This window comes from Arachis duranensis, chromosome 2 (assembly GCF_000817695.3).
Source record: "Arachis duranensis cultivar V14167 chromosome 2, aradu.V14167.gnm2.J7QH, whole genome shotgun sequence".
Classification (NCBI taxonomy): Eukaryota; Viridiplantae; Streptophyta; class Magnoliopsida; order Fabales; family Fabaceae; genus Arachis; species Arachis duranensis.
This window is the reverse complement of record NC_029773.3, coordinates 77,897,918-77,913,749: the sequence shown is the minus strand read 5'-3', so window position 1 is coordinate 77,913,749 and position 15,832 is coordinate 77,897,918. Positions and strand designations below refer to the sequence as shown.

The 15,832-nt window shown below is 26.9% G+C and overlaps 2 protein-coding genes across 2 annotated transcripts in view; one reads left to right on the top strand and one right to left on the bottom strand.

The window, feature by feature from the left end:
• Positions 1-2,504: 2,504 nt before the first annotated feature.
• LOC107474987 (uncharacterized) lies at positions 2,505-6,889 on the top strand (the record flags this gene model as incomplete). The annotated part of the gene is given in 2 exon segments (XM_016094625.3): positions 2,505-3,473; positions 6,838-6,889. Coding segments are annotated over 2 exon segments (516 nt in total), but the record flags the coding sequence as incomplete, so codon positions are not given.
• A 6,064-nt stretch (positions 6,890-12,953) lies between these two features.
• Positions 12,954-15,832, bottom strand: part of LOC107474988 (serine/threonine-protein kinase BSK6) — a 7,265-nt gene continuing 4,386 nt past the window's right edge. Inside the window, exons 7-9 of the mRNA XM_016094627.3 lie at positions 15,311-15,478; positions 14,305-14,418; positions 12,954-13,231 (exon numbers count right to left, since the gene is read on the bottom strand). Of these exons, the coding sequence (XP_015950113.1) occupies positions 12,989-13,231; positions 14,305-14,418; positions 15,311-15,478 (525 nt within the window). The 3' untranslated portion in view covers positions 12,954-12,988. The remainder of the gene's footprint in view (positions 13,232-14,304; positions 14,419-15,310; positions 15,479-15,832) is intronic.

The window sequence follows — 15,832 nt, the reverse complement described above, 5'->3', positions numbered from 1 at the left end:
CAAATCTTCCTTCTGATTTTCTTATCACTAGGATTTGTTATAAGTAATCATTTGGTAGCAGAGACATGCGATATCTGGTTTTAATCTTTAAGCTGAACCCATTTTATTGAATTACCCTCCATAATAATGGAGTACTAAATTCATTGTAATACCATTAATTACTCTTTTAAGTTGAACATGTGTTATATCAAGCAGTCAAATTAGGAGAGTCTAGTCAGTTCAAAACATTAAGACAAATTTTCTTTATTTAGATAAGTAAAGCACTAAGACATGCAATAACAACAAGGTGAATAAAAAGATATGGTTGATGATCAAAATTCAAAACAAATATCAAATAAAATAAAGAAGTAGGTAGACGCATCAAAACTTACAATAATAATGAAGCTTGGATGTGTCAAATTATATATTAACTAATGAAAATCTTAAACGCGTTAAACAATCATATCATAAATGTATTTTATCTTGCAAATCCTGTGAAAATGTGTGCGATGCATCATTGAACATATGCATCTTGATTTTCGAAACCCCCCTCTTCCTCTCTCTCTCTTTCTCAGAAATTGCTTAGCAATTCGTATTAAGGTGAATGGTAAGTAAATAATGCTTTCTTTTCACATGGTTTCCTCTCTTATTATGATGATGAAATTTCAATGAACATTGAGCAAAACTTAATAATTCGTATAGTGTGTGTATGATATGAAAACAACATATGGTTCAGCTTCTTACTTTTTGTGGCATGCATTCATAGCCGTGTAGATCGTATTCAAATTAATATAAGCCACATGTTCAATCCCAAGTTCCTTTAATTTTCTCCCCTCTATTATTATTGTTGTTATATGAAAATTTATTAAATTTGTAACCAAGTTGATGATTTAAGTGGCAAGATAAAAAGTTTGATATATTATGAATTACAGTGAATTAAATAGTAAATAAATAAATTCATGTATTCTTTAATAATTTTGACTTCATTTTTTAAAAAATAAATACCGATTGCAATTCCTTGAAGTCTTGAACCATATGCCAAACTAGGATCTGTAGGTGAAATAAATGAGCCATTGTTTAAGAATTCAATCACATTTAATTTCCTTTTTCGTGAATCACATTTAATTGAATAAATCATTCAGTATAATAAATATATGAAAAGAGCTTCAAGCTTTGGGGCTATATAGCCCACAGAAGCCCAAAGAAAAAATTACTGCAAAATTTTTCTGTCCCAATTAATTATAAGGATAATTTTGCAACAAAAATGTTTGGTGATCAAAATTTGAAGACAGAAGATAATCATAACTTTTATTTTTTACTTTTTTTTTAATGTTCAAAATTTTTTTATTTTGTATTTTTAATTATTACTGAAATAAATGAATAATTAAAAAAAATAAACATATAATTATAAGTTTTATATATATAAAATTATAAATATTAAATTAAATAAGATAACTTTAGAATTTTTTTTATAATTACTCTTATGCAATACACTTAATTATAGTGTTGTAAATACAAGAACTATCTTCTAAAAAACACTTCTAATTACTAGTAGTTATTGGAAATGTAGTTGTCAAATAAGTATTATTATCCTTATATTTACTTATTTAGTAGCATTATTATTCCAGTGACATACCTTTTTATCATTACTATGATTAGTGTGTATAAAGCTCTTTTACAGCATTCCAACAATCCAACACATGATATTATGACATTGGTGTGCTTTTTGTTATTCTTCTTATACATAAACTAAAATAAAAATTCTGCATAAAATATATGATTAATTTACCTTTTTTTCCAGTGTTAACATATAACAACTGTGCAAGATACCAAAATAAAGATTAAAGAGAGTTATTACTTTAATTAGTTTAGACTAAAATAATATTTTTACTTATTCATATTATTTTTAATTTAAAAATAATATAAATATATTTATTTTTTAATTTAAAATTAATTATTTTAAGTTATTATTTTTTTAAAACAGAATAATATAATAAATCATAAAAATATAATAAGATAAAAATTCAGGTACAGTCAACTTCATGTAAAATTGATAGTTGAGAATTATTAAATAATTTGAATAATTTGACTAAATTTTCATCTAATAGCTCTAAATTATCAATTTTACGTAACGTTGACTGCACCTTAATTTTGACTGTATAATAAATAATAGAGTGAATACCCCACTCGATTTCTCATAATTACTTCGAAAGGATTACTAGACCTTTGATTAAAAAAAAATATTCAACCCGATTCTATATCTTTTTTTTGGGACTTATTAATCTCTGTACCACAAAAATAACATTGACTTTTTTTAGTGGATAAGCTAATCAATCTCTTTAAAATAAAACTCAAAGATCGAATTGAGTATTTTTTTTAATCAAAAACCTTGTTATTTTTCGAAGTAATTATCACTGCTGTTTAGGATTTTTTCTCTAAATAATAATAGGAAGTAAAATTGTTTTATATTTTATTAAAAAGAAATCCGATTTTTGTTCTTGTCTTGCTCATATTTTTTTTATTTTCCATGGCCCCCTCTCTCTCCTCCCCCACAAAGCCTCTTCTTCATTATCTATGCATCTCTCTCTCTCTCTGCACGTTTTCTGTTCTTGTTTGCAGTGTCACTGTCCGTGTCTTCAGCCAAGAGCAAAGACTCTGTGTCTCTCTTACACCATTGTGTGTGTCTTTGTGTTTCTGTTTTCTCTCTCTTTCTCTCTTCACTCTGCTGCACCCATCAAAGGATGGAACTTTCCTCAACCTGTTCCAAAAACTTCACACTTTTGGAACCATGCATTAATGGGGTTGTAACCAAAAACCTTATCTAATCCAATTCTTCTCCGCAATTCTTTATAATAATATTATTAACAACAATAATACTCCCCCTTTCAACTTTTCTATTCTTCTTTTAGTCTTTAAGTACAAGAGGGTACTTAAACCCCAAAAGCTTCAAACTTTGGGATTTCCCATTCTCAGTTTCAACTTCTCAAGAACAAAGAACCAACCTTTGCTTCTGTTCTGTTTCTGTTTTCAATGTCAAGTATTCAAATGTCTCATGTGGATTTGGAACAAGGAAGAATCCTCCACCACCACCACCACCACCATAGCTCAGTGACTGGGAGTGACATTAGTCTATGCTTCTCTGATGCTGATGATGGAGGCTCATGCTACTCCCATTTCTACTCCACAAATGGTGGTGGATCCTACGATGAAGATTGCTGCTCCTATGGTGGAGCCTCAAATGTTGCAGATGGTGATGATGATGATTGTTCAGTTGAGATTGAAATTGAAAGTGGGGTACCTGAGATTAAGGTGCATTTGGCCACAAACAATAAAGTTGAGAGTAGGGATTGCAGGATTTGCCACCTTGGTTTGGAAGGTGATGATGGGAATAATGAATCTGGTGTTCCAATTGAATTGGGTTGTTCTTGTAAAGATGATCTTGCTGCTGCTCACAAGAATTGTGCAGAGGCTTGGTTCAAGATTAAGGGTAATAGGTCAGTCTTCTCATAACCAAACACCTTCAATCTTGTTTTTCCTTGTTTCAATTTCTCTTTATTATGCTACTTTTTTATTTTTATAATGGCAACTTTCATTGTTTTGGGCAAGAAAATAAATTTAACTTGTCTGCATTTTCTCATGCATCTTTGTCACAAAGACAAGTAGCTAATTGCATACCTGTTAAATTTTCATGTAAAAGAGTTTCACACTAATCATATGTAGAATTTGGGATTTAGGATTTAATTAAAGAGTGACTAAGGACACTTGTTTAAAAAAGGATAATAATGAATTTTTTTTTGAATTTTTTAGTATATTTAATGTATTGGAAATATAAAATTTATTAATAAATTTTTATAGAATTTTTAATAGGGAACTTGTTTGTTACTTGAGGTTTTAGAATTTATACGAGGGTAGTATGATGGTAGGAAAAAAAATGGGTGAGAAATTTTGTGGATTAGCCCTGAATAAAAGAATTACTAATTCAATAAAATTTTCCTCAATTTTTTTATTTAATTTAATTTTGATATACTAACAAACGCTGCAAAGAGTTTTATATGATTTGTTTGAAAATTAGTTATTTTTCTGATGTGATGATACACCATTGATAAAATTTTGTTGTGTCATACTCTTTTTTACTTAGAATGCTTTAAAATTATTTTTTTTCTTTTTTATTTTATCTTGTATGAATGTTACCCTTCTTGATTCTTGAAGGTTCTGATTATGAACTGTAACAAAAATATTAATTCTGGATGGTTTAATTAAATGTTTAATATATACAACTTACTCCTCCTAAGTATCTGAATATCTGATAGATAAAATTGGGGCATTATAAAAATTAATGTATCTAGGTATAATTAAATGTAAAAATTAATCTTTTAACACACCAACTACCAAATTTTAACGCACTAATTTTATCAACCTAATATTTATTAGTTGACAAAAGCTAGTACGTATATAATTTTTGAAAGATGATCCATGAAGTGATTACTGATTCAATGCATATTTAGAGCATTAAAGGAACCAAAAATAAATAAAAAATGAAGAAAAAAGTTAAAAACTGTGTAAGCAGCATGTTCAATTGTTTCTTCATGAGAGGGGAAAGTTATATATGAGAAGATTATGTTACATAAAAGAAAATGGTTTGAAAAGAAATAAAAAATAAAAAATTAAGAAAAGAAAAAGAGAAGAAGCGTAAAGCATTAGCCATTCCCACTGATTTGCTGACATGTCTCTAAGCACAGTGGGATTCCTTGTTTTTGCTTTGGTCCCTTTTCTGAATTTTAGGAATCCTGAAGCTACTTCTTTTTTATTCTCTTTATCACAAATCAAAGTGGAGATTTCATTCAGATTTGACCCCTTCACTCCTATGATCAATGCATTCTTATCTCTCTTAGTTGATGCTTATGTTTTGCTGATGTTGCCAACTAGGATATTTTTAATTTTTTAAAGAATATTATGGAATTCTGATAAGTTTGCTTACATTTATGATGTAAGGTTGCATTTTAACTTTTAGTGTCAATAATTGTTTTAAGTACCACAACATTCTGCATTTGACAGTACAAATGCCTCAGATCTTGGTTGTGTAGTACTTTGGGTTAAAATATTTTTCTTTCTTCTAAGGTTCAGCAATCAACAGTGTCACCTTGATTGTGTTTGGATATTATATTAGGACAGAAAATACAGAAATATTAGTGCAAATTGTGTTTCTGTTAAATAACTTTTTCTAAAACAAGTTTATATCTCCAAATGTCTTTGAATTTGTGAAGTCCTGCGTCGGTTGGAGAGAAAAAACCAACATAGGTGGAAACTCAGGTGCAGTCGACTTCATGTGAAGTTGATAGCTAAGAGTCATTAGATAATTTGACTGATTTGACTAAATTTTCATCTAATGGCTCTCCGCTATCAACTTCATGTGAAGTCGACTGCATCTGAGTTTTCACCAAAAAAACAAAACCGTGAGGCCGGAAGTGTCAAAGCGGATAATATATAGTTGTCAAGTGGGTCTTGCACATAATAGAACTTTTAAACCATGTGCTAATCTTGATTTTAATTTTCACTAGTCATTCCTAAAGTTTAAGTCAAATAGAATAGACACTAATTATTTTCCCTCTTTCTTGAGTATTTGATAGTGGACCTAACTATTTTGGTGGATTAGCTATCTGCTAGTGGAAGGATCAGTTGTTAATATTCCTCCTAAATCATGATGCAGTGCCATTCAAAAGGCATTGGCTCATGAATCATAACTTCTAAAATCTCATTAATAATAAAGGTTATGATGAGAACAAATTAGAACCTGTTCCATTTTGGGGAATCTTCTTTAGTACATGTTCTGTGCTTTGCTTTTATTGGTGGAAAATAAATCAACATACCATCCTTTTTCTTTGTTAATAAGTTTGTTTTATCAAAAAGCTTCATGGTTTATCATGTGATCCTATGTCATGTTCCAAAGACATTTGTACATTTCTACATGGAAGGTATTAAGTTTGTTTGAGCTAACTATTACTGGAAAAAAAAAGGTAGATCTTCAAAATAATTAACTGTTTTGCTGAATTTGAACTTTCTGTTAACAACATGTGGATTTTTTTTTTTTAAGATCCAAACAATGTACTCTGTATCCCCACCCCCTTGAAAACCCAGTGATGTCGAGTGTTTCGCATACACTAACTTTTAGATGTCTATGTTAAATGATGATACACATCATCAAATTTGAAAGTGTTTGATTAGAGAATTCCTAGGGTTTTGTTATATGCTTTTGCTTCCTATTATGTTTTTGGCATAATGCATTTCCAATGGTATGTTTAGTCACCTTACCTGGTTTGTTTATTAACTTTGATCATCCATTTGTGTGTGAATGTGATCATAGTATGTAAAATTATACCAACAACTAGTTGGTTCAAGGAGTTCTATATATGTAATGTAATGTCTGTTTTACATTGCTGTTAAATCATAAAAATTGTTAACCTTTACATCAATTATCTTAAAATAAGCCCCTTAATTGAATATAGTGTAAAAGAATTTTGCACTGATATTGCATAATTACCCACTTATATAAGTTAGATTGCTTTTAACCCTTTCCTAGTCCCTGCAATAACGCGAGATGTTTGTGGGTTATAGTTTCTCAAGTACTATTTTATCCATAAAAGAAAAGATCTGTAAACTTACATTTTTACGGTAAAATTCACCATCATAAAAATGTAACTATTTGACAATTGATCATGAATTGCATGATTCATGATTGTATTTGTATATGGGTTAGAAATTTAGTATTTAGTACAACATGAAGAAACATATGTACTTTGTTTGAAATTAAATGATATAACTATGTACATGTCTAATGTTGATTAAGTGAAACATTGATAGGACCTGTGAAATTTGTCATACAATTGCACGGAATGTGTATTCAGCAAGTGAGGTTCTATTTCTTTTGCAATTTAAAAAAAAAAAAAAAAAAAGAAAGAAAAAGTGAATGCTTAATATATACTAAAGAAAAGAGAGAGAGAGAAATTAAAGCAAAATGGCAATGTCTAGAAATCCATAGATTATTGTTACTTTAGAGAATTAAATGTTTTTATAGTTAGCATTATATAATATAATATGCTAGTAAAATAGCATGTCATTTCTATTGTGCAGTCTTTATTAAATTATATATTGGGGACATAAAATGCTTCATATTCTTTATCCCTTTTCAAAATCAATGTGAGTTCTAGAAAAATTGTATATTATATGAATATATGTCATGTATTATAGTGTTCCTCCAATGGCTCTATGTTGGTGTTGGATTTTATTAGTCCTTCGTGTTAATTGTTTATTCATATTACTGAAATGGATGATTTACGATTAAAGTTTATATTAAAAATGCATGTAAGAATGGGAAGCTTTTATTTATTATTTTTTTTGTATGGAAGTAAAAGTATTTTTAGTGTTTTTTAAAATTGTAAAAGGTACACAAATTTGAGGGTTTGATTTCTGTACCTCAAAATTTTTTAATTCTTTAATACAAATCAGACGGTCTGATTTTTGTACTTCTTACAAATCGAACGGTCTAGTTGATGTACCTTTATAAATCGAAGGGTTTGATTTTTATACCTCTAACAAATCGGACGGTTTGATTTTTACTTTTTCAATTAAATGATTTTATATTTAAGAATAACACTTCCAACAATTCACATTTCAACAAAAATACCATTGTCAGTCCAATATCTAAAACAAAAAGTTCAATAAAGGGATATTGGGATGTACAATATTTTTCTAAAGTGTAAATAAAATATTTTTTTATTTGTTTTTACCAAAGTTAGCCTCTAAAAAATTACAAAATTTCAACAAACTTTGCTTTATAGGTGAAATATGTCAAATTTTGTGATTTAGGAGACTCTTTAGAAATTATTGTCAAAACTAAAATATTTTCTAGTGCTAAACTGGCGGTTTATTAGCATTTAATTTTTTTTTCAAAAAAAAAAGAAATTCTTTATGAAGTTGATACATGTGAACTCTCCTTGCATGGACATAGATAGTACAGAGCTAGAACTCTATTGGATTGAGCTGACTCCACTCTATGTTCTTTATAGTTTATAGGTCTGTAATGAACCCTACTATTATTTGTCTACTCTATCCTCTTGCATTTTTACTCCTCAATTACAATAAGTAATATTATTTTATTTTATTTGCCTTGCACTTTTTAAAAAAGCATATAATTTTTCAAAGTCTTGTGCATTCTTACAACAGTTACATCGGTCTTTAACTCTCTTAGCTAAGGCAAGTTTTTCAATGAGACAAAAGTTTAAGAAACTTTGATAGACTATGGGCTATAGTATATTGAGTAATGCTATAGGTATAAGTTTGCTATGTCAATTAAGTTTAATCAAATTAGTCTAATATAAAAAAAAATTACCATTCTCATTCACTTATTCATCTAAATTGTATTGTTTAATTGAGTCGAATTTAGTTTAAAGAAAATTTGTACGTATAGCATTTCTCTAGTAAATATAATTTAGGGACAAAGTGATGTGGTGTATTTGTAATTTATTTCTTTTGTTTTTAGTTATGATCCAAATATTATCTCATATTAATAAGATCTCATCTAAGTATGGTAAGTAGAGATTAATTAGGTAATATATATATATATATATATATTAAATAGAAATTATATTGGTCATGCAATAAAACCTATCCTTCTTATAGAAAGTAATTTAATTTTACAAATTATATATTATATAAATATAGTTATTTATTTTATATTGCACATATAACTATTTTGTTAATTTTTGTGAACAAAAATTTTAAGTTTTATACTCCTATGTCATTTTGGAGGACTATATTTTATATAATTTTTTAACATAAAAAATTATGATCATGATTCTAAGATTATTTAGATGTTAATGAGTCAAAAAACGATTTTTAATAAATTTTTAAAAATCGTTTATTGTTCTGTTTCAAATTCATAAGTTTGTAAAAATGTAGATTTTCTGAAATTTGAACTAAAACACAAAAGTTATATTTTTATTCTTATTTGTTTTAATTTTTTTGATATTTTATTTGAATCCAAATGAGAATATTTTTTTTTATTGACATTTATTTTTAAAGTTAATCGATTAACTTCAAAACAAGAAAATGTCAATAATATGTATCAGTACTAAATCGAAGCTAGCTAGTAGATTTGATTTATTATGTTGTACTTCGAATTTTTCTTCTAGTAAATTTGATTTATCATGTGCTTCATACATAACATAGTGTAAATTGAATTCAATTGATTCGATTTACATTACAAAAAATATAAATCGAATTTCATTTATTTGATTTACATAAAGATAAAATCAGACATGCATATAAGTCATTTTATTTTAGGACATTAATATAATATTGATCCACAATTAATTTTTTTTTTGTGAATTACCCTTCTTTAATCCAGCAAGAAAAATATTTAGTTGTTCAAATTTTACTACAACGTTTGATGACCAAATAGTAATTGCACCTTGATTAATAGTTATAGTTCTTCATTTAATAGTAAACAACGCTTAATAATCAATCTCATTAAGGAAAGTGTTATATTGCTACAATTAGAAATTTAGAACTTATGAGGTACCTACTAACTATATATATAGTATTTAGCATGGAATTCAGGTGAAGATGCAGATTCTCACGTGAACATTGCGTCTTCTAAGTGAAGAACTCATGATGGATTGATGGAACGTTACAATTTCAATTTCTTTTGTTTTTCTCACAACTTACATTTTCATTTCCTTCAATTAGATGCTTTCACATTAATTATTTAATATAGAAAATGACGTGCTACCAAACATGTATGTAACAACTTGGTTAAGAGTTAAGACAACCATTACAATTACATACACCCATACAACGAATTGGTTCGCTTTGAAAAAGGTATGGGAAAATAATATTAAAAAATTTTCAAGTGTTCCTGAAATATCGAATTTTTAGTAATTTTAGTTTTAATATGATATTATTTATATTTTTATTATAAATATTATATTATTTAAATTTTTAAATAACTTTTTTAATTAATTAATTAATATTTATACTTTCTAGTCTTATTCCTTGCTGACTTGAATTATTTATCAAAAATTCAAATAAAAAACTTTCCCATATTTACCAATAATGTAGTCAACTAAAAAAATAATAATAAGAAGTACGGTACAATACTCTTAAATTCATAAGAAACGTTTAAATAATAGCCATTATAATATCATCATATATCCATATCTAAAAGAAAATGACATACACAATTCATGACAGCTGAGATTTCTATGAATTATTGTATACAGGAAATCAGATAAGGAAGAAAAGAAAGAAACTTTATTTTAGGGAAAAAAAAAAGAGAATGAATAATGATGCTTAAATTTGTGTGAGGTTATAAGTAACATCACTTATTTTAAAAGTTCCAGTCTAAAATGTCCTATTTGTTTCTTCTTTTCCCTTTACTTTAAAAAATTTGCAATGAGAAAATAAGTTACATAAATAATTGAAATTTCAAAAGAAACAATGAAGGGAGGAGACAAACTAAAAAAAATTTGTTGTGCTCTGTTATTTTTCTCTATATTTCTTTCCATAATATACAATCTTATTTCTTCTCAGAATAGTTCATTTTCGTTATTTGCTTTTCAACCATCAAAAAAGGAAAAAAAAAAAGGAGTAATGCTGCTTATCCCAATTCACTTGGCATGTCTTCACAATTTCGTGAGGAAACATCTAATTGTATCCAAAAGTTTTGATGGATATATCCCAAATTATTTGAGTAATTATAAAGATATGAGTAGAAATTATATGCGGCCAGCATTACTCCACCAAGAAATACAAAGTTTATTATTGTGTATATGGATAAAAGTTTACGTGTAGTTATTTTTATGTAAAATTATTAGTTAAGAATAATTAAATAATAATTTAATTTAATATATTAAATTATTTAACGATTTTTAATTAATAATTTTACATGAATATAATTATATATAAATTTTCACTGTTATCTTTCACACTTTCATATTAATAGAGATAAATATGCAATAAGAAATTCGAATTTTTTTTTAACTATGCTACATATATTATTTATTTTTAATTTAATTAATATTTACTTGCACCAAATTAAAACACTCTGATTACTAACATCTAAACTAGATGTATATGGTCAATGAGTTATAACTCAAATGATATAGTCTCTTCATATTCATTTAAGAGGTTGCAAGTTTTAATCTCCTATCTTTGGTATAAAAAAAAAAAAACTAGATGCATATGGCTATATATATTAATTAGTTGGTTCCTTTGAATATAAATAACACTTCATTAATAGACATAGCTTTAAATATCAGTTATATTTAACATGTTCTTACCTTTAATAAAACAGAAATAAATAATAAATAATACTTAAAAGTCAAAATATTTTGATAAAATTTAAATGATAATCCTTTTGAAAGTATGAATGATCTTTTCATTCATTTAATAAAAATTCAGTTTATGTTACTTTGAAATTAACTATTCATAGTAGAAAAAATGCTAACACGTTTTTTTTTTCAAAACAAAAAGGAAAAAATTTATAACAAGATCATAAAGTATTTGACAAATTTGGATTAATTTTTAAAATAACTTATAACTTTACTTAACGGAACTTTTTTATATGCTACGTTAGTATTGAGAGAAGAAAAGAGAAAATAAAATTATTGAGTACAGAAATGAGAATAAGGACAAGTTTATAACTTGGCCTTATTTGATTATTTTGTTATGGTTAGTTACTTTTTAAAATATCTTATGAAGTCTGTTGTAACTGCTTTAGCAGACTTGGGTATATATATAGAAATATCTTATTAATCGGTTACCTACAACTATTTTGGATGGCAAGTCACTTTTTGAGATCTTATTTAACCAAATTTCAGATTATAATCACTTAAAGGTTTTTGGTAGTTCATGTTATCCACATTTAAAATCATACAACAAAAATAAGTTTAAGTATAGATCACAACAATGTATTTTTATTGACTATGTTCAAAATCATAAAGGATATAAGTGTCTCTCTCCCTCTGACAAAATTTATATATCTAAAAATATACTTTTTGATGAACATATTTTTTCATTTACTATTTTATTTTTTTTACCTAATACTACTTTTAATATTGATTTATCTATTAATACTTGTGATCAACATATACCAAGATTATGTATTAATACTAATTCTCAAGTTCTTCAACAGTCTATGTCTTATGTCAACAGAAATTCTGGTACTAATAGTTCTCATAATATAATTAAAAATGATAAAGTCTCTCATATTAATTTAGATTCACATTCTGCATACAACACTAAAACAATGTCTCAAGCTACATCAAATATACCGTCTCCCACTCCAATAATAATTAGAGCTAAGGCTATAATTGTGAAGCCAAAAGGTCTAGTCACCACTATATCAGATACCAAAAGTGATGTAAAATTACCTAAAATAATATCTATTGCTCTTAACATACCTCATTGGAAGAGGAATATAAGGCTTTAATGAGGAATCAAATATGGAGTTTGGTCCAACCACCAAAAGATGCTAAAATCATAGGTTGTAAGTGGGTCTTTGCTGTCAAGAAACTTTCAAATGATGAAATATAGACATTTAAAGTTAGATTAGTTGCTCAAGGTTTCAAATGATGAGTATTTTGTGATGGTTAGTTACTTTTTAAAGTGTGTTAGTTGTGAAGTCTTGTTGTAACTGTCGGGTATATATATGGAACAGAGTTGTGTAACTAGGACTAAGTCAGTATAAAATTCTTCACGTTTCAATATTAATAATTCTTACTAATTTCCTCTTAGTAATGATTGCTATTATTGGTTCAAAAATCATGAATTTTCAATGTGTTATTTTTGAATTTTAAAATACACAAATATTATTCTTTTTTAGTGATGAAAATAATATTTTTTTTGGAGAAGAAGGAGATGAAAAAGTGGGTGCACCAATAAAATTCCAAACCAGTCATTACTACTTATTGAGTGCGAAGCTAACAAATTATTATAATTGTGTAGAAAAGTATCAAATTTTGTTTGTTTTGGGTTCCATATTAGTGGCATGGTTGAGAGTTTGTTGAGCATCATTATCCATGCCAAGGGTGAAGAGACAAGCTGCTTGAAGATACAAAGCAGTGAGCCATTGAGGAGACACTGTTTGGGCTTGCATTGCATCTTCTAATGCTTCTTCCCCTTTCTCTTTCATCAAATATGATAAGCACCTCCTTGCATACACTGTTGGTGATACCATTGTGCCTCCATCTATGAACTGATCCATTCAAAATTAAAACATAATAAGTTTGTTAGCAAAATTAAATAAGAGTGAATATTTGGAGCATCAAGGTAGCCAATTAAATTAGATCAGATATACTCTCATACCATATCAAAATTGAATGAACTTAATTCATCCTAAAAAACTAATGAGTAATGCTACACATCCAAGTTTTTTTACGAATCGAATCGAATCCAATCAAATTAAACAATAAGACTCGAAATAATGTTAATCGATTTTTGTTATATTAGAATAATTTAGTTGGATTAACAAAAGACTTAGATGTATAGCATTATTCAAAACTAATTTAAAAAAGGAAAAGTATAAGTAGACAATAAAAATATTAAACAATGTGAACAATAGATATATCGGATGTTCAATTTACTAGGTTTGTGGATGGTTATTCTAATATTAAGATTTAGGTGAGTAATTTCGAGTATAGTATATTTTACTTGCATTGGGCTAATTTTAGAATCTATTGTTCATGTTGTTCAAGAAAGTCATTGGTTATCTAATATAGGCTTTTAAAAAATCATATATTTAAAAGATGTGAAACTTATAATATAACTAATTTTACTATTTTTACAATTAGGTTCAATGACTAAAATCATCGGTAAAAATCACATGCTTTTCACATGACTTTGTGTGCGAACAAACCAAATAGCAATTCAAATGGTCACAGAGTCCATGGAGTACATGTTATTGGAATTTGGCCTATTACATCGCCTGATGATAAATTATCTTATTGAATTGTTTGAATGTTCTAAAAAAATAACTTCTTAGATAAGTAAGACTATTATTTAAACTACTAAATTACTCATTTAACAAATTACTTAATACCCTATCACAATTATCATTACATCCATTAATTAGTTTGGAAGTGGTTGCTTTAAAAAATCACTACTTTTATATAACATGACCCATAATTAATGAGTCTCAATCCTTTTATTAGTACAAAATTTTAAAGAAGCAAATTCATTTCTTGTAGAGAATAATATCCAAAGGGATTCAAGCTCCTATTAGTCATTGATGCAGAAACAACATTGTGCATGAACACAAAGGGCACTTACTTGAGTATAGCAGTTAATGGCAGTGGCAAAGTCCTTAGCTCGAAAAGCAGTATCTCCATGCTTCTTCAAATTCAAGGTCTCCTGCATTTGACTGGTCCATAATTGAAATGAAAGCTGAAATTCCACAATAACAATTTAGTGGTTTCAGCCCACCCCAATTATTCGGCCCAGCCCAAATTTTACTTGATTGGGTTTGGGTTCTGAAATTTCATTCTAAAATTCGATCAATTCTTTAAAATTCATTTTAAGAAATAAATAATGATAATATTGTAAACCATGTGATTCCATAAAATTTTATAGGAATTAGATATTGTTACTACCTAATTAATACTTTCACTCTTTTATTATATATTATTTTTAAATTATTCTCAATAGAAAAAATTATTTTATCATCATAAAAAATAAAATAATGAGAATAAAGAGTAAATTGAAAAACTTTAGCAAAAAGGGAGAGACAATATCACTTTATCATTTTAGAATCAATGATTAAAGATTTATTTTTAAGTTTTTAAACTTTAAAAATTAATTTAGTTAACGAGAGGTGACAATTTTAGTTAAGAATATTAGCATCCTGTAATTTTATAGGATACATAGTAAATTAATAATTCCTTTATTATTATTATTATTAGAACCTAATCAATTGATTTGACCGAATTAACTGAAAATCAATCATCAAACTTGTTTAATTTAGGGTAAAATCAATTGTCAATAAACTGATATTATGTACATAATAATATATTATTTTATTATATCTAATTCAACTCTAGTTGAATCTCATTTAAATATTTAAATTTTTTAATTTTTTTTGTTGGTTTGATTTTCAAAACATTGATTATTATATCTTGAGTTGTTTTTTGATATAAAAAGTTTATAACTTCTAAAAATAAAAATAATCTAATTTAAACCGATAGTAAAAACTATTTTTGAGTCAAATTTGAGTTTTAGTTTAACCCTAATTTGAGCCAAACCCGGGTTGAAGTGAAGATGGAGGGTCAAACACTCAAACCTCATTGGAAATTCCTTCATCATCTTTGTAACCAATCTTCTCTAATATTTCATGTATGGCAGTAAGGTCCACTCTTAAACAAGCTTCCCCAAAAGGTGTCAATGCCAATTGCTTTGTTGAGGATAATGTAGTTTCATGCTTCAGACCCATCAGAACATATGAGGGAACCTGCTCATATACTATCCAAAATCAGATATTATAGTCTTCCCAATATGGAATTAATATTAATCGTGTTAACTATACATTAAAAATTAGTTATTAATCAATCACAATGTATAAAAATATGTATTTAATATTTTATAAAAAAAATTATTATACTATTGTATACAAATTTATTTATTCATTTATTACAAGTTTAATTATTTTACTACGATAGATTTAATTATTTTTTGCTAATTATTTAGTTGTAATATATACACACAAATTAAATACATATAAAAATATATTTTTAATGTATATTGATATTTTTTATTAACAATAGTTGTTTTGTTTTCTTTCACATTCATCGACCATAAAAGTTAA